Source organism: Nannobrachium achirus (genome assembly GCF_963921795.1).
Source record: "Nannobrachium achirus genome assembly, chromosome: 4".
In the NCBI taxonomy this organism is placed as follows: Eukaryota; Metazoa; Chordata; class Actinopteri; order Myctophiformes; family Myctophidae; genus Nannobrachium; species Nannobrachium achirus.
In genome coordinates this window covers 34033587-34054221 of record NC_137813.1, presented here as the reverse complement: position 1 = coordinate 34054221, position 20635 = coordinate 34033587, and the positions used below count along the sequence as shown (strand labels likewise).

The following is a 20635-nucleotide window of genomic DNA, read 5'->3' as shown; positions in this document are numbered from 1 at the left end:
CAATCAGGATGGAATGTGAAATATCAGACGGATCGGACTTGATCACATGACTATAGAGATACTGTGTACCGATTTGCATGATTTTTGGATAAAATCTCAAGGAGTAATATCCAAAAATGTGTATTTACATAAGTCGGCCCAAAGGTGGCGCTATAAAAGGCTGATGTGAAAAATGCAGGGCAAAGGTTTATCCTTAGCCTCTAGGGAGTGCGCTTACAAAGTTTGAAACTGATCGGTGGAGTTATAGGTAAAACCACAAATCGGGCTGTTATAGCGCCACCATGAGGCTGATTAAAAAAAAATTAAGTGGCATTTCTTCCTCGGCCTAGTGGGAACGTGTGTGCGCGATTTCATGATAATTGCACTTTGCGTTTGTGATTTGAGGCAATTTGTTCAAAACGGCTCAATTCCACAAACTTTGGAAGCCAATCTTAGCCAATCAGGATGGAATATGCAAAATCGGACAGATCCGTGTCGATCACATGACTGTCGAGATATTGCCTACCGATTTGTAGGATTTTTGGACAAAATCTGTAAGAGTAGTGCACAGAAATGTGTTTAGCAAACATCGGCCACTAGTTGGCGCTAGAAAAGGCCCATTTGAAAAATTTAGGGCAGAGGTTCTAGATTGGCATCCAGGGAATGTGTGTGCTCACTTTGGCAGCGACCGGGCCAACGGCGACTGAGATTAGGTGTTCACAAACTGCGAGGACGCACGCACGGACGCACGGACGCACGGACGCACGGACGCACGGACGGACGGACGGACGGAGGGGAAAACATAGTCTCCCCTCAGCCTTCGGCTGGTGGAGACAATAACAGGGAGGGGACAAATACAAGAATGAAAACATTTCGATGCAAATCCAGTATTAGCTAGCAGGGGATCCTGTGTATTAATGACACACACACACACACACACACACACACACACACACACACAAGTGGTTCACATATGAATGTTCCCTTCACACCCCATGGAGGCTTCATCCAATCAAGCCACGCCAAAATAATTTGTCTCAGGTTATAATGTAATAATGTCTAAAATCCATACTAGAGCACTTGGGTTAAGTTAAGTAATATGAAGAAAAACTAAATGTGCAGCAAAGTTTGTGAGGAACATTTTTTTTATTCATTTTTATTACTTCATAAAATATACACAAATACTGTTGTAAATAAAGTTAAAAGTGTGTTAAAGAACTGTACAAGATATCAATACACAATACATAAAGTCAACCCCCCCCCCCCCCCCCCCCCAAACAAAAAAAAAATTCTAGTGATTCTCCCCAACCCATAATAGGTTACATTGCCACTGGGTCATGTTGTCCCATACAAAGGACACAGGCCATTGTAATTTACACATCCATGCAACTGGCATGGTTTACCCCCTCAATCAATGACATCATCAAGGTTGCTGTTGAAATCCAGGGCTCTCAATATCTCTAGAAAACTCTGGCAGACTGGTGTGGTGACATCAATGAACCTTTTGCCCAAATGGGACTAGCCCTACTAGGTGGATATTGAAGTCTGTGATAAGTGATAAAGATTTTAAGACAGATTAAAACTAAGGAGGGGAAAAGAGGACAAAGGGGTTTGTGATTAAACAGACAAAATACAAGACAATTTTAAAATAAATAACAGGGAGGGGACAAATACAAGAATGAAAACATTTCGATGCAAATCCAGTATTAGCTAGCAGGGGATCCTGTGTATTAATGACACACACACACACACACACACACACACACACACACACACACACACACACACACACACACACACACACACACACACACACACACACACACACACACACACACACACACACACACACACACACACACACACACACACACACACACACACACACACACACACACACACACACACACACACACACAGTGTCTGAGACCCAGGTGGCAGTGTAACAATAGCCAAAGCCCATCCCAAATTTAGTATGTTTTAGTCATTTCTAAAATTCTGAAACCAGCCCTGGTTTACATTTTTTTTATAATCTCTACCATACAACTTAAAATCGACTAACGACATTTTGGCTTTACACAGAAATCCAAAATATTTACAGTGAAGTAAAAAAAAAAAAAAAAAAAAATCAATTCATGCCTTACCCATTTTCTATTCAACCACAGCAGAGCCTGCAGTCTCCATTAACAAAAGCATAAAAAAGAAACAAAAAAGGCTGACATTAAGAACAATTGTAAAAAATAAATTAAAAAATAATATCAGCCAAAAATGGGTTGTTATGGTCTCTGATCAAATATATGAAGATTTTCCTGAGGGTGTTTTTATTTACCCTAGGCTCGGAGTGTCTTTAAAAGATCTGCAGTTAAAATCTCTACTTTTCTACTAATTATGACAACCAAACCCTTAGAGACCAAAGTAAGTAATGAAATAGCACAGAAATGTGTGGAGAACACAAGGGAACGTGGGTTACTGAGCACTGTGCTCTGTTACAGCCCCAAAGGTTCATAAGATGAAAAGAACGGGTAAGTCTGCCCATTGCTACTTCAAATATATCACCAGTTTAACAGCTAAAACAATGACTTGCTCATCCTTTCTTTTCAACGATTCCTATCTTCCTGATCTATCTTTCACCTGCACCTCTCCACCCTGTATGATTTAGCTGTACTTTTCCTCTTATTAAAACGTATGAAACATAATCCCCAAACCACTAAAAGGACCCTTTCAATGAACAGGGTGTATTCACCAAACAGGAGTGGAAACCAAGGGCGGCCCTTTCAATGAACAGGGTGTATTCACCAAACAGGAGTGGAAAACACTTAACTAGCCCCCCTCACTACTCTGACAAAGCTAACCAGTGACAGAATAAATGAGAACATTTGTGATTTCTGCAGTGTAAACAAATAAAGCTTTATCTTTATTCAGCCTGCATCAAAGTGGAAATTGACCATTGTGCCCATGAACGTGCTTGTTCCCCAATATTTGTCAATGCTGGCTTCTTGATGCAAATGCTTCTTCACATTTGACAGGCGAGGGGAATGGAGGATTTTTTTGAGCGAGAGTAGGTGGATATGAGCTACCATGGGGCCATGGGATACCAACAATGGAGAAGAAAAGAGGATGTATCATTCATTAGCTTTGTGTATAGTGTTGGTAGTGACACCATCAATATACAGTACTTCCACTGATGTCTTTTTAGGATCTGCAGTCCATTCCTAAAAGATCGTCTTTGTCCCATTGGCAACATCTTCATAAAACAACGTAAAACCCCAAAAGAAACAAAAAAAAAAAAAAACAGGAGTGATGTCTGAATATCCCCTGCAGCCCTGCAATGACAATTGGGATATTAAATTGTGGTCTGTTTTACGTTGTGTAACATACAACAAATTACAGACACATGACACAAATGTAATTGTGTAATGCAGTGGTTCTCAACAAGTGGTCCGGGGACCACCAGTGGTCGTTGGGGGGGTTCCAGGTGGTCCCCAGCTAAATGATGGGGAGTTGGTAACCAAATGGACTCTTATGGATATTTAACTATTGAGAGTGTAAAATGAAACAGACCCTTACGGGTCCCTTTTACTTTTGACAAATTATTGTTGTCAAGATCTGCATTACTTAATTTATAAGAGGTCTACACAATTAGAGAACGTAGAAGAATTGTTATTTGGCTCAATGTCTCTCCTGCTATGGTACCAACATCAATACAGCATGGAATTGTGGACAAAATCTTATTCAACGACAACAAAATATTTTAAGCTTTGGGTCTGAGAGGCTAAATCTTATTAAATGGTGGTCCGTGGCTCAAATGCAGAATAAATAATGGACCTTGATATGAAAACCGGTTGAAAACCACTGGTGTAATGTGCTAAGTAGCACATGAATGAATGAGTAAAAGTGGGTCTCACCTGTCAGTTTCAATGTAAATGAAGAGGATTTCACTTTCCCATGTGCTCATATGGCATGCTAACCTGCAAATGGAAATGTGAGGACTCAAAGTTGGCATTGATATTCATGATATTATTTCAAGTCGAGGCAAGTAAAAGCATTTGTAAACAGTTTCCTTACCTGTGACGTGGAGATTCGGGATTGATCGTGACGGCCTGTGAGGTCAGAGGATGACACATTGGCTGGAGCTCCTCGATGGAGCCGCATGCTCACCTTTCTCTCCCTCTCTGCACGAGATATTGCACGGGGTGATGTGTTTCCTAAAAGGTGGTGTACACAAATACTATTCAGACCAGCTATATATTTGATCAGTGTAGGTAGCACACGGTTGAGGAATTCTAGATCAACTAGAAAGATGCAATTGGAAATTATGCCCTTTTATGCCCATATATGGAGATCCATGATGTCATCAATATTAAGCCCATTATCTTGGAATGCCCATATATGGACATAGTGTGTCAGTCTCATGTGGTCTATGATGTCAGTCATCTCCATATTTGGGAAAAGTAAAATCTTTAATTAAAGTCAATGGAGAAAATTAATGCACAAATACATTTATATAAATTAAACTATACAACACATCTCTTAGCAAAATGCAAGGAATCGATTCCCGATGAAGCCGGTCGATTTGACATAGGATGTTGAGTTTAACAGACTCTGAAACACTTTGTATTACAAAGAAATACGTTTAAAACATGGTTTAGCAGTTATCTGGGGAAAGCAGGGATGCAAGCATAGTTATACATAGAAATAAGAGGAGCTTGTGTCATAGGACCAAGCTGAACTAAAAAACAATAAATACCAGGCCTGCATGCCATGTCATATTGCTCCTATAATATTCAGATTTTCTTAACATACCATGAGGCCAAGGGTGAACATGGTAACAAGACTACCCACTCCTACTCCACAGTACTAAAATACTATACAGAAACCAGCTATATTTGGTGAGAGGGAAATATTGAAATGCCAATTGGTCTTCATGTCTTTGTGTGTGTGTGTGTGTGTGTGTGTGCGTGCGTGCGTGCGTGCGTGTCTTCGTGTCCGTGTGGCCATTCATTCCATTTAGAAATTTGAAGGGTATTGGCCAACAGTGAATAGTAAGATTCCTCCACAATACAAAAATACTACTCAGAAACCATCTATTTGTTCCATTTCTATTGTAAATGCTCTTGTTAATTATTTTGAAAATAGGTGTATGGTATTCAAGCCTGCTTATTTCACCTCTCACAAACATAGCCACCACGTCAAACAAACCCGAAAGTGTTGCACTGTCCACATTTTAAACATGCCCCTCTTTGAACCGCATTTATTTCAATTTAAAGGAGCTATAGTCAACTTTTTCTTGAAAAACGGATGCTAAAATAAAAATAATGTTTTGAAAATATTTTATAAAAAAATATGCTTCATATATGTGTTTCTATTAAAAAAATGACCACAAAAAGCGTAAAATAATGATAAAATAATCATTTTGACCATTGTCGGGCCGACACTTTGTTTACATCCTAGTCTAACACTATCAAAGAATAGACTAGAATGTAAACAAAGTGTCGGGCCGATAATAGCCAAAATGATTATTTTATCATTATTTTACGTTTTTTTGTGGTCATTTTTGAATAGAAACACATGTATGAAGCTTATTTTTTTATAAAATATTTTCGAAACATTATGTTTATTTTAGCATCCGTTTTTCAAGAAAAAGTTGACTATAGCTCCTTTAACAAAAATGTTCAATTTAACAAAAATGTTCAATTTAACAACATTTTCAATTTAACAAAATTTCGCCTCACGCAGAGCAGCCAGTCCTGATGGAGTATTCTGGCCAGTGCTGACACGTCAAAATGGTCACAAAGGTATCGAGTTACAGGGGGTGGCAGATGCACCGAGAGAGAGAGAGAGAGAGTGAGAGAGAACAAGTGCACACGGCCCGTGAGCCCTCTGAGAGAGAGAGAGAGAGAGAGAGAGAGAGAGAGAGAAAGAGAGAGAGAAGCACGCGCACGTGCACACACTAGACAGACAGACCCTGTCCTGACTCGCGAACCAGCGAACATACATTTAGAGCGACTGTGCTTCTCCGACAACTCAGGCACACACAGTCACACACGTGTGTGCGTGCGCGCACATATTGCATCGCAATTTCTCTGTGTGTGTGTCAGTGTGTGTGTTTGTACATTGCCATTTCGCTCTGTCTGTGTCTCTGTGTGAGTGTGTGTGTCAGCATGTGTGTGTTCGTTAGTCTTTTGCTTCTTCATGTATATGCCGGCCGTGCATATACATACTTCTAGTGTATCTACAATATAGTCTGCCAACCCATACATATTGGTCTTGAAGATGGTGGCATTTATTACATAAGAGGGCTAAAATACAGAAATCTCCAAAAATAATGCTTTTGTAGTATTGTGTGTGAACTAAGCTGCATGAGCTTCAAATAGCATTCTTAATGTGTGCACCATTTACCATTTGTAGACCTGCTGTTTAGAAATAATAACAAATGTTTTATGGGGGTCCCTGGCACAAAAATCCTTTCAAATGGGGGTCCGTGGCCAAATACATCTCGATTTGGGGGTCCTTGACATGAAAATGTCTGAGAACCATTTCTCCAATGTATGGAGGCATTAGCAGCAAACTCACCAGACTGCTGGACCCTTGAGGCAGGGTTAGAGATGGCCTGCTCCGGTCCGTTCCTGACTCTGTTGGCGGCGGGTGGGTTGGGCCCTGGGGGTAGACCCCGTGCTGCAGAAGCTCTGGGAACCCCAGCAATGCGTTCATCCCGCTCATCTCCTGTCCTCCTCTCCCGATCACCATCCTCGGCTGTTCGACTGGCACCCTAGTTTATAAAACCAAGTACGTTAAAAATCCTCTGGAGTCGGCCATGTCAGCCCTGAAGAAAAAGGAGTCATTTTGTATTTACACAAAAAAAAAACAGAGGGTTAAAGCAACATACACTGAAATTAAATGGCACGACTCCTTATCATACAGGAAAATGTATGTATGATCTATATTTCATAGGACAGAAACAAACACGTTTCATGGTACCTGTTGTATCACAGTATGTTTAGATCAAGAGTAAATCAAATACTCACAAATTTGAGCATGTTCCAGTCAAAGACATAGTCATAGGAGAAGCCCTGTCTGTGGAACAGATTCCTGAACAGCTGCCGCAGGTACGAATAGTCAGGCTTGTCATCAAAACGTAGCGAACGACAGAAATTCAGGTATGTGGAGAACTCAGCTACATGAGAGAAGCAGAAACACAAATAACAGAGTAAATTGCCATTCACACTGAGCATGATAACTATAATTAAGTAAGAACAATAAAGTTATGCAAACAGTGCATCTCTGCATCAAACACACACTGTACAGTCCAGCTGTGTCAGAGCCCACACAGAGGGACAGATTACTACAGACTGGCAGTCGAATGAAGGGAGATAGTCGGTTGGTAGTTGTGGAAAAAAAGGTGCTGAATGCACCTGAGAGCCGACACCAACAGATGGGTACTATGTTGCTGAAAATAGCTTGTGGTCTTTTTCAACAACAAGCCTGCTGCTATCCGACGCTTGACCAAGCTAACTTGCGACCCAGCGTGACAGTGTATCCACCGCCCATTCAACAGCAGATTTTCGTCCAACTTTCCAACTCACCGGTGCGGTGGAGAGCTACCTTTAGAAAAAAATCACTGGACTAGAGTTGACATTTACTTTCGTGATTAGATACTGTGACCATTGTTAATGGACAATTGCCTCATATAGATAATCAGATAATCGCACTCTTCTGACCTGTCAAATGTTTGAGGCAATATGGAGATACTTACAGGGGTAACCTTTACACAGCACCTCAATTGGGGTGGACATTTTCTTCTCACTGATGCGTTCATACTTCTGCCTCTTGGTGGCGGCCTTGAGGCCCTGCCATGGCAGAGAGCCCAGGTTAAAGTACATGAGGACGTAGCCCAGGGACTCGAGGTCATCACGCCTGGACTGCTCTGTGGACAGACACAAAGAGAGAAATTAGGAGAGACAGGACGAGAGACCAAGTCAGAGAGTTAGCTAGGCCCTTAGGTAGGGACTAGGGAGGAGGGGCACAGGGTTATTGAAATAAGTCTCGACAGCCCAGCCAGAATAAAAACGCTTCTCCCTTACAACATTTTGAATGGTATAGTATAGTTGCCATACTTTGTTACATCAGTTTCAAAAAGTTCTCCATTTATCGATTTGTATTTGAATATTAGTTAACTTTATTGAATTCATATGATTTACCAACTGAAAGATCTCACTGATAAATCATCCCTACTCATGGAAATAACTTGACATAATTAATGTAGCCTGCTACAATAAGTTAAAATGGAATCATACTTGAGGATTTGAGTCAATTTTATGACCTTATCACCCTTAATCTATCACCCGAAACATTGTCTTCGGTGCATGGGATCTAATCAAAAGATCTCAATAAACAATACAAATTCTTGGGTGACAGCATAATAATGTACAGCAAGAATGGAGGCTTTTAATGGTTGCCATGTAAAGAATTCTCTGCAGAATGTCAATTCTAGTACATTAAACTGGGTAAAAGCCAAGAACTATAGGACTGTTTTCCATCCCGGCTAATTTTTGCAGCAACTTTTTCTGTCCCTTGCATAAGCACAACCCCACTGCTGTAAGATCCGGGACTGGTATTTAAACAACTGGTATTTAAACAAAAAGATTTAAGAGAAGATCGGCAATGTCCAAACAGCAAGATATGAAAAAGGGGAGTTGGTTGGAGTGGGGGCCAATGGGAAAAATACTTTCTGGAATGTAAAGCTGGAACGAGGAACTTCCTGGATGGAAAAAAGGGAACCAGGCAGCATCGAGTACAGCAAAAAGGAAAATCAACATTGAAATATTCACCCTCAGAAGGGTTGTGAGCTTGTGAATCTTGCTTTGACAGAAAGGGAAAAAAAAAAAAAGATACAGATGACAGCCAAAATCTGTCACTGTATGCATCACACCTAAGGCCTACAGATGACTCATAGAAAGACCAATTATCATATTCAACATGCTGCTGGCAGATGCAACAAGGAGGGGAGTAGCTGTAATCTGGAAGTAAACATGTCTAGGCCAATGTTGGACTTATTTTAACCAGATGGCAACCCACATCACAACCCACATAAATTCAAAAACCTACCAATTAGGGCCAAGCTGAATCAGCACTTGTAGCACAGGTAGGTGGTAGGACAGAGACACCTTATAAAACTGACAGAAAACCCAATTCGCAGCGAGGTATTCAATTAGTCAACTTTATCCTGCTGCCGTTACCCACCCAGCCATCGCAAAGTAAGACAATAGGCCTACTGACAATTTTTCAAAGCATATGTGTTTTCAATTAAGCCATCAGTTTGGCATGAATTCAATTCACTTGCACAGACTTGAAACTTGCTTGAGATACGTAGAGTAGACCCGAGTAGGCTGGTGTCTAGTTTTAATAACTTTGGGCAAAAGTGCAAAAGCTAAGTCTAAAAATGAAGCCATTAACAGGAAAATGGTCCATGTGTACAGTAGGTCAGTGTTTACCCAGATATGCATTTAACGACGGCGCAACACCACTCCTTGATTTGTGACTGTCGCTGCTCCTCATTCCGTGAGCTATATTTTTGTCCATGCCTTACCCCATAACCCTAAACTTAAATGCCTTTTTTTATTTTATTTTGAAAAACGTAAACATTCTTCAAATAGACGATCTACATCGATACATTGTGAGCTTGTAGATCAGCTTTTTGAAATATTAAAAAATGTTTTTCAAAATGGTAAAAAAAAGAAAAAAAAAAAAAGAAATGTTGTGGAAATTCATGGATGAAAATAGGGCCCTATGGGTCCCCTCACCTGTGAGACGCTCCCCCTAGCCCTAGGCATATAGTTTAGGGATGCGAATCTCGACCACTGAGGCGATACGATACGGACCTCGATACACAGCCAGCGATACGATATAATTGCGATACATTGAAATCCTGACGATACGATACATCACGATCCACCCCTGTTCCCGATACGATGCGATACGATTCACGATTCACCACGATTCAAGCCCAAATCCCAAAATTTACAAAGCATAGCGACTAAAAATGTATGAAATTTAAATTCAACATATAGTATTCTGGGAGAACACAAAGCTGCTGGCTATTGTAGAATTGTTTGATAACTAATCATATAGAAGGCCTATGTCATTATTAGTAGGCCTATATGTCTTCAACTGGGAGTCAGGGACCCCAATCCAGGGTTATTACAGGGGGCCTGCCAAATATTTGTGTGATACAGTAGGCTATAATGCCTAGCCTACAGCGAGGGTCCCTGCTTGATCTCTGTCTGAGCTAAGGGGTCCTTGACCTGAAAAACAATAAAGTCCCTCCCTGGTTTGCATTATTAGGTCTATATTATATTATATTATAATATATTATATTATATTATATTTAATCCAGGATTATGCAATTTTTATAGCCAAAATGTTTTAAAACAGACCTACAAGCTCAGAGCGCGTCGCAACGCCGTCGCATCCACGACGCATTGTGAGCTTGTAGGTCTGCTATTTTAGGTGCGACACCCTTGTACTGCGATGTATAAATTAGGCTTCTTTCCCAGAGCAGAACTAGCAGCAGAGAAAGTGAGAGAGTTGCTTGCATCAACAGGAAAGTTGTAGAACAGTCTTTGTTTTAAACGCAAGCAGTAGTCCAACAACACCCAGCAACATTGTTGTTGTGTGTGTGCAGTTAATATAGCGCAGAAGATGATCTCAATCAATTGTCCGTCGGAGATTCGCTAAACGGCTGTTGATTACATATCACTCGATCAGCCTGTGCTACTCTGTGACAACAATCAGCGCAGCGGACTTGGATCGGATGTTATAAAGCTAAGTACTGTACTAATCTTGCATCTTTTTAACCCGTGGGGCTGCTAGTTCGTCTGTGTTGATTCACTCGCATTTCGCTGCACTGTCTGTCTCCCTGGTTGCATGCATGCAGAGTGCAGATGTTGTCTGTCTGTCCGAGTCGCAGCTCGCGTTAAAGACTGGCTTTTGGGGAGGGGGCTGAACGGGGCTGAACGGTTGATGATGGTGCATTCATGGCGCCTCGGAAACACAGGATAGAATGAAATACTATTATGGAAGAACCGATACAATCGCGGAATTTACCGATCCAGACACTCACGGTACGATCCATCACGATTTCGGCCGTCTATTGTACCGGTACACACTGAATGAACCGATTCAACCGTATCGCGGACGTTTGTATCGCGATTACGATCCGTACCGGTATATCTTCGCATCCCTACTAGGCATCCTATTTAAGAGGTTTCAATAGGCTTGATCGTTGGCTGAAATGTGTTTTATTTCACAGCCATGTTTCTATAGGTTTTCTAAGATGATTTAATGGTGGATTTTATTGTTTATCAGTAGGATGCATGCCACGGAAGGATCGATGGTGGTTAAGCTGGTATTTGCAGATAATAATTCTGGTCAATAACTTGGACCAGAGAAATTTGTTTGAGTTTTACTGTTACATCAAACATTAATTTGATTGGAATGTGCAAGGAAACATCTGTGAAACATTTGTATGATCCATAATGATCTTGACTTGAATAAAAAAAATACGAAATGCGTCTGTATAATTATATCCTAGCACTAAAAGTGTTACTGAGTGTATCTTACCTATTCCCAGATGCGTATTGATGGAGGCATAGCGGGCGGTGCCCGTAAGGTTCTTGTTCTCCCGGTAGGGGATGTGCTGGTGAGTGCGAGCATCGCGGTACTTCTTGGCAAGACCAAAGTCAATGATATACACAAGGTTACCCTTCTTGCCCAGCCCCATCAAAAAGTTGTCTGGCTTCACGTCCCGATGGATAAAATTCTTGGAATGGATGTACTCAATACGACTGATCTGGGGAGAGGGGGAGAGAATGAAATTAACTTTTTAAGTAAAGTCAAGTCGGGAGTGGCAGCTGTATTTCCATTACATAGAACCATATCAACGTGGGCAGCCCGATAGCCAAGTGGTTAGGACGCATACCACATGGCCTAACATGCATAACAGCAAGTCATTCACTGCATGTCATCATTTCCCTGGTCTCTGTCTCCCATCTCTCTCCACTGTATATCATAAAGGCTTAGAAAAGCCCAGACATTTTTTTAAGGCCCACTGTGTAACAACCATTTTAGTAGTGTTATTGGTGACACCTCCATTGTCTGTTTGTCTCAGAATTAAGTTTTAAACTAAATCAAGGAGGTACTGCTGCGGTATAAACATTAAAATAAACCTTTTCAACTATTTCTGGAACATTTCCAATGCCTATATCATTTTGCCGCAAGTGTCAACTTAAAGGGCAGACGCTCATGAATAATATAGTATTTAGAGAAGCTGACAAAAACACATTTATGTAGAAGGATTATTGTGAATAACAAACCAGTGAAAGATTACATACTAGTTCCACAGAAAGGCTAAAAAATAAACAGCTCAACTAGCATTGTTTTCCACTGCAGATAGGACCCCTCAAATAATGTAGCTTGCTGTCACAGTAAAAGGTGGCTCTCCACCAAACAGACTACTACCAACTGATTCAAACTGCTAGTCTGTTATAGTCTGCTGCCATTAGTTGGCAAACTTGACATTTAAAAGTCAGGCCAGTGTTGCCAGGTCTGTTTATTATAAGCGATTTTGGGATTGTTTTCCTGTAAAGTCGCCTGTAAATATTCATAGTTGCGAGTTGCTTTTGTTTGGGCTTGTTTCTGAAGTGTAGTTGCTCAGCCTTGCTTTCAAGATTCCTTTTGAAAATAGCTGATGTAATAGGGCTCAAGTGGTTCTTTTGGGCTTTTTTTTATTGACCTGTTCGCTTGTTTCACTCACAGAATCGGACAAATCTGGCAACACTCTCAGCTTGGAAAAAAAACAAACAAGCCTGCTTTTTATTAGCCTAGATGTGCTTTGGAGTTGGTATAGGAATTGAGAGTTGAAATTGAGAATATGGTATCTAGTTCAAATGTTTGACGGGAAAATGTCATTGGCTTATTTAGGCTTGCTTCTGCACCAGTAGCAGATTAGAGGTCCACTCTACAGTGGAGCATTTACCCCCTCATCATACTGATGGCCAACGAGGACAGCAAACGACTGAACATGCTCAGTTCTTCATCAATATTGATTCAATTCACATTTACAATATCTAGTTTTAAAATATGTTGTTAACAGAATACAGGAGCTTCCATACAGTATAGGAAAGTCTGTTGTCTGCAGTGTTTTCACATCACCTTTTGTATAGTAAGACCTCGGTTGGAAACTTGAAACAGAGGTAATAACAAATAACTGATTCTTCACAAATGTCAAACCAAAAAGGTGAGTAGTCAGGTCGAGACAGTTCTAAGCAATGGAAACGTGCCATAGTAAGATGTATTACTAGATAGGCTAACACTTAAAAGCAATAGCCACCGCACATCCGTCAGTAACAAGAGTCAACTAGGGCATAAGGAAGGACAATAGAATATGACGGAAGACTGATATAACAGCCAATAAGGAGAATAGAGGTCATGAAAGTTATTAAACAGGGAACAGAGACGTGGACAGAGTATGTTGGACTGTCCACTGATTTTTGCATTTCACTCTAGCGTATAAGCATAGTCAAGGCGTCCCAACTAAGAAATGTTGACAACAATTCCCATGGACAGGTTGCACAGATGGACACAGTTTGAACAAATTAATTAAAAAGATGGTCTGTTCTCGAAAGAGACATGGCATGCAATATATAGCCCATCACAGTGCAAGTAAAGGCCAGCATTACATGCAGCCTTCAGCAAAGTGTGGTGCTTGTGTGGAAGAGTACAATGGCATTCAAAGAATGTACATCTCAGTCCTTGGTGAATTGTGCAACATGTAGCCTATGTGTACAGATCTAGTACACACCCAGCACTTCTTGTGCACACTATGTACTTGACAAATGAATGCGATTTTTTCTCTATATTCATAAATACTTGCAAGAATCAAGAGTCCTTATCTAAGACCAATCAGCAGTTCACATGATCAAATAAAATATGCTATGTCTTCAGAAGTCAAACTGTCCCAGTACAGTGTCACGGCCATGCATTAAGTCTTGTCATAGAGATGGAAATATCGAGATACTGGGTTCTTTGCTGTAAAAGGAACCTCTTCCTGGGCATACACTCATGATTGTACAAACCAGCACATAACGGATAGTTCCATCAGATAGCTCACAAATAGACTGAAACAATATTTTATTATAGAATAAAAATACAAGTGTGGATACCAGTAAGACTCCATAATCAGGAGATAAGCAACGTCACGTTGCATACACAAACTTTAGAAGACAATCGTAGCCAATCAGGAGGGAATATGGGAAATGGGACAGATCCATGTTGATGACATGATGGGAGAGAGAACTAATAGCAGAGCCCACTGGTGGTGCTGGAGAGGCTGTGGGAGCTAACAGGCGAATATCAACAGTCCAGGGACAAAAGTCAGCAGGAGGAATAACAAACTGAGATGAGCTTAAATAACACAGCAATTGCTCAGCTGATTACCACGTCAGTGTATGACATATGGGTCTCTCGTAGTACCATTGTAACAAGCATCTGTATGCACCCACATAGGGCAATGTGAAATCTCTCAAGTATATTCTGTCTGAACTAACCTTGCAGGCATTGGTGATTACAATATTTTACACTTTCCATTAGTGCATAATGTGTGTCATACCATCTGGTCTGCCAGTAGCAAGACAGTCTTAAGGCTGAACTTGCGGGAGCAGAAGTTGAACAGGTCCTCCAGACTGGGGCCCAACAGCTCCATCACCATCACGTTGTAGTCACCCTCAGCACCACACCACTTTATTGATGGGATACCCACTGGTGGACAGACACACAGGTAAACACAGAGAGGGAAATAAAGTTAGTGTTTATGTACAGTACATTGCATCAGCTGGCCACAGCTGCTGTCAATGACATCTACTCCTATTGTGTTCCACCATACGAGCATCTTTCTTTTCCAGTGCATTTCACAAAATTATCGGGATTACATACATCAATGGAAAGGCAGCTGTCCTGACACAAACATGATTGTTTAGATTTAGTTTTTGTTTTCTAGGCAGCCATGGGGATGAGAATGCAATACATTTGCTTTGGTCAGGGCTGACGTACAGACAACTCATCTTCAACTATGTACCTCCTAATGATGTTGCTAGGTTTTCAGTGTAATGGGTCCCAGGACCCAGGGGTGGTCTTATGAGTCCCAGGGAAATTCAATGAGTCAAAAAGTATTCTTTAACAAAGTGCAGGCTAGCATTTATGGTTATAATATGAACAGACAAGAGTGGAGATCCTTTGTTGCTGCCCTACGTGACAGCCTGCATTAAGGGCAGTAATTAAGTAGCAATTAAATATGGTGGTATTTTAAACCAATCTAACAACAATCACTATGTTTTTCATTTACAAGAAATTGTGATTTTGGCGACTGCCCACGGCACAGACACAGCTCTGGGTGTTATACTAAAAAGTGTTACAGATAAAATCGTGTCAGCTCACGGCTCACAACCATGTTGCTCCGGGTATTATACTCAAACGTGCGAACCTATAAAATCTGGTCAAAATGGCAGCGCAGGGGAACTTTTTGGTTTTGTTTCTATTGTGTTTTTAGGGGTTTCTACGTGAACTTTGTCGTTTGTAACACAGGATAAAGTACGATGCATTAATGCAAAATTGCGGTGTCCATGGATTTATTGTGTTTTTACCTACATTTCTCTTAACATGGAATTTGTTGTTGACAACAGTAGCTGTGCGTCCCATGGACACTCAGCTAGTGCTGAGTTGAATGTGTCTTTTCTTAATATTATGGCCTATCAGCATCACTGACCTCCTCCCTGCATCATCTTATAAAACTTGCTCTCGATGTGCAACTGTGGGTGCTTGGTCTTCACACATTCCAGCTTAATGGCTACTTCCTCACCAGTGGCAATGTTGGCACCTGAGAACAGACAGACACACCCAAACGCCCGCAGGCGCCGCGCACGCACGCACGCGCACACGCGCGCGCACACACGCACACGCACACACACACACACACACACACACACACACACACACACACACACACACGTTAAGTGTCACATCATTTTCCCAGTAACAGACAGCCTGACAATAGGTGTATATGAAGGAAAATGAGGCCGAGTGCCCAGGGAGGCGGGTGAAAAAAACTGCTCAGTATGAAAGGGGAGACGCATCCAGAGACTACACAATCCTGTGTGTTAACACAGAAGAGTATACAAAAGTCACCAAATGGACCCGTGATTAACACTATGGATTTTACTGTGTACTGTGGAATAAATCTGTTTTAGGTGTGTAGGTGAGTATGGAAATGAGGCATACTGTAGTGGTGGTGGCCTGCACCACCACCCACTTACCAAGGTAAATGTCTCCAAAGGAACCACTGCCTATCTTTCTCCCGAGCCGATACTTGTTCCCCACTCTCAGCTCCATGGTTGCAAGTTGTCGCTGTGAACAATGGATGGCACAACGATGATTAGAAGTAGGCAAAGGACACATGACACCTCAGCTACCACCATGTCTGCTGTCTATCTAGTCTCTTTTACTCAACTGCTGATCCTGTAACACTATACTATACTGTATAAAAGACAGACCTAACGACTGACACCAAAGTATAACTTCTAGACTGATGGAAGTTATGGGTTGTGGACAGTCAGTTACTCACATGATGGTTGTCAATCCCAAACAAACAAATTAACCAAGACAAGAGTGTGTTTGCGTGCGTGCATGCAAGTGCAGCTTGAACTGGGTTAGCCTAGTTGATACTGTAAGCAAACAGCTGACAGGTTACCAGCAATACATGGTTAGGGTGGCTGGGACTAGGAGAGGGCAGAGGGAGGCAGTTGTAGTGGGATCATCAAAAGGAGGGAAGAGAAGTTAAACCGAGAGATGGCTAGAAATAGATTTTCCAGTAAGGAGTCAGTAGGAGTGGGCTAGAATCAATTGTAGCATGGGCACTAGGACTTGGCAGACACGAGGGCAGCAAGTGGGTCTTCTGAGCCGAATTGCACGTGATGTGGAAGCATGATCATCATTTATTTAGTACTCTCTCTGCCACGCCACATTGTGCAGCCACTGCAAAAGGCAAAGCTCTGTTCTATACAGCACTGCAAGGGAGAGCAGGCGGGAGCCATGGAGGCGCGCTGGCGTGGCTGTATCTGTGTCAAAGCCTTGAGTTGATTTCTCTGCAATGAACTTCAGAGAGAGAGAGATAGAGACACTCATCAAAGTGCAGATGATACACTCAGAAAGGTGTAATTTATGGAGGAACTTCGCTTCCTCACCATCAATCTGAGGAAGCTCTACTCATGTATATTAAATATGCACTGTCTACTTAGTTAACTTGGGATATGTTAAATCTAGCTGTAAAGCCAACAAGCCTATTTCAACTAAGGGCAGGGCTTGTTGAGTTTGTAATGTGCCCTAGTGAGAAATCAACAGCAGCAAGTATACACTAAAGACACAGCATCTTTATTGACCTCTGCACTGATCTATGAATAGAGACCTGCCTCCTCTGCCACCATAAACTTCCAACAAGAAAAGAGTCTCATGACTAAGCTGGGAGAGTTTGCAAAACAAAGCATTCTCACAAGGCGACCTCAGTTTTGTGGGCAAACCAACTTAGGCATGGAAGAGATTAATCAATTCTGCAGGCCTTGTTGCCTGCATCTGGTCTGCATCCAAGTGGACAATGGACTCCTACATCTACTCTACATCTCATGGCAAAACTATTCCATAAGCTTTTATGAGGTTTTTCCCCCTTTAGGTTACTTCCAATAGGCCAAGCCACTAGGCCAAACCTATCAAGGAACCATGCTAATTATAAGATCCTAAACTACAGGATAGTTTATGGATCACTGGCCTGTCCTGCAACAAAAAGTGGCATTCTAGCAGAGAGACTTATTTTTTTTTTTACATCGAGTTGTTAAATAAGCCAATTAAATAATTCACAGCAACTGTTTTAGGTAGAGATCACATGGCACAACAAGACCTAATAGGCACTAGGCCAGCCAGGTGAGACTATCTCTGATGAGACGTATGACGGAGGCAGACGAGATATTAGGGTTAATAAAGGGTTAGGTTTCATTACACCAAGAGGTTTACTCACATGCTGCAGCCAGGGACCCGATTAGGGTGCAACATTAATCAGGCATACACTAAGCACCAGTGATTAATTGCTTGGTGTGGAATGGTGACACATCATTTCATATCACAGCACCACCCTAGTGTATGTATTTATTTATCTGTTTGTATTCTTATGGAAATTACTTTTGGTAGGCAGAGTATACAATATTATAAACCTGCTAAGAAGAGCACTCCGTTGTTAAAAGAAAAGCACTCGACTGCAAGTGCAGTATAAGCAATGGGATTCACTTGAAATTATTAAAGACAGCCTGCACAATCTGAAACCAGTTGTAAATTTTGAGAAGACAGCTGGAATTATAGAGGGTATGTGTGTGACATCATCATCATACCCGGAAGTTGTGCGGGAACGCCTACTGAGTGGTGGCAAAAAAACTACTTTCTGCCCTTGACAGCCCATACATCCAAACAGAAAAGTCCTATCTGATTGCATTAAATGACGTTAAACGATGTTAAACTCACTTTGCCTTTCACTTTGCCACTCACTTTATGCATGCGCATACCCCTCAATAGTACAACACTGCAAGGCAAAATGATATCAAATGCTATGGTGGTATATGCAAGGTACAGTAGTGGAAGTGAAAGGCACTGTGGCTGTTGGACAGGGCATAGAGGTAGTTATGGAGGTGGGGCCCTAAGATATGGGTATATATTACCCCACCAATGTAATTAGGGTGATAGGGAAGTATGTACACCCCATTTACTCAGTGTAAGAACTAAGAAGTGACTCCTCTACCTGCAGACAAGTAGAACGACAGACAGCTGTAACTTGGGCTAGTGACCCTCACAGAAGTGACAAAATGTGCTGTACTGCCTTCTGTCCGAAACTCAAACAGAGATGACGATTCCACAACCACAACAAGAGAAACACTGCTACCGTGCATCTCATCTCTGGCATATAAGCATCCAAGCTTTCTCACCCCAAAACCCAACTTTAGTTCGACAAGCAGCACATATTTCACCAATAATAATCACAACTGTTTTTTGTTCATGTACTACTATGTAAACAGCCCGAAGCTGGTACAACAACCGTTTACCTCTGCTAAGATTTAACGAGGATACGAGACTCAGAGCAGTTCTGGTAAACATTGTAACAATCTCATAGGAGTAGCAAGTCAGCTGTGATCACAAGAACTAACACCACCACATAACGGGAAATATGTGTAATTATACATGTGCACAATTTAGAGAAGCTCTCCAGAGAATTTTGTATTATATATCATATAGGCTACTTGAGTAACAATACCAGCTGTAGCTACAGTGCCAGCTGTAATAGCTACACTACTGGACAGCGGCTAGCAGCTGAAACACAACCCGAAGCTACAAAACAATTCAAATGCATGTTTTACGAATTGTATTTTTGACACGAAATCTAAAGTATCGCAAATGTGTGCCCTCTGTATGTATTGTAGTAACCGCACCCTTGCATGGGGTTAGCTTGTGTTGATAGCCATCTCTACTCGCCCCCTCCCCCTCTCATATAGCCGTAAATAGGAGCCTTTGGTTCGGACGAATCCGGCCCTCTTTCCCCCTTGATTTCTGCGACTCCTCGGTCCACTACTCACCCGATACTGGGTTCTTCCGAGAGCTGGTTCGGTGGAGGTAGTGATCCGACAGTTGTCAGTTAGATTTGGACCCCGGCAGCGAAGGATGGGAGCGGATTCTGGCGGCTCTCATACCCCCGATTCTTTGCTCTTGCGTCGGCTTACAATCCCTGTTGAAAGTCCCTGAGCCTCCGGTAACGATTCCAATGCCTGTTTCTGCTCGAGTCTGTCTCCCCCTCTCGTTACTTGCAACGCACCATGACAACATCGATGATGTCATTCACGGGATGACATATTAAAATCAAAGAATATTGGGGGGGAAAAGATTACAAAATGTTTGGACCTCGCCTTGGATGTATTTTCCACTTTATATAAAAGCAAATAAAAACAAAAGTTACGTAATGATGAAATAATATGTTAGTAGCCACATTCTATTTAGTATCAGTGTGTTCGCCACTTCGCCCATCAAGATAACGTGTCACCATGTATTTCTATTGGCTAATAAACATTACATAATTCACAATGTAACGCCTAATCGCCTACTACAGTTCTACAGATGTCTTTCATTTGGACAACTGTCAGTCTGTCACGCAAGTATTTAGAATTTGACCATTGCAATCACACAAGTGGTTACATGTAGACTACATGTAACCACTTGACGTTATTACTACATGGCACATAATATACACACTTTATTATTATTACTACTACATGATGTAGTAGTAATAATAATATACACACTTTATGTATTACTACTACATGTAGTAGTAATAATACATAAAGTGTGTAGACCTATATTGTGTGCTATAGAGCAGCGAAGTGTGATGTCACTTCCGTGAAATGGCGTGAAATGTCGCCCTCTACGGGGTTCATGCTGGTATTGTTTTGTATTCAAATCGCCATTGAGGAATTTGCGATGACCGCATATAAGAACTGTGTTAAAAATATAAACACACCATGTG

At 41.5% G+C, this 20635-nt stretch overlaps 1 protein-coding gene across 1 annotated transcript; it reads right to left on the bottom strand.

Moving 5' to 3' along the window:
* Positions 1 to 1277: 1277 nt before the first annotated feature.
* LOC308282542 (casein kinase I) lies at positions 1278 to 19840 on the bottom strand. Its single transcript, XM_080722921.1, has 11 exons — positions 19695 to 19840; positions 16344 to 16434; positions 15797 to 15907; positions 14645 to 14793; positions 11599 to 11827; positions 7733 to 7903; positions 7005 to 7153; positions 6553 to 6748; positions 4045 to 4184; positions 3885 to 3947; positions 1278 to 3302 (listed from the first exon to the last, which is right to left on the bottom strand). Exons 2-10 carry the CDS (start codon positions 16417 to 16419, stop codon positions 3915 to 3917), a joined length of 1254 nt encoding a protein of 417 aa, XP_080579047.1. The 5' UTR covers positions 16420 to 16434; positions 19695 to 19840; the 3' UTR covers positions 1278 to 3302; positions 3885 to 3914.
* Between the last annotated feature and the right edge of the window lie 795 nt (positions 19841 to 20635).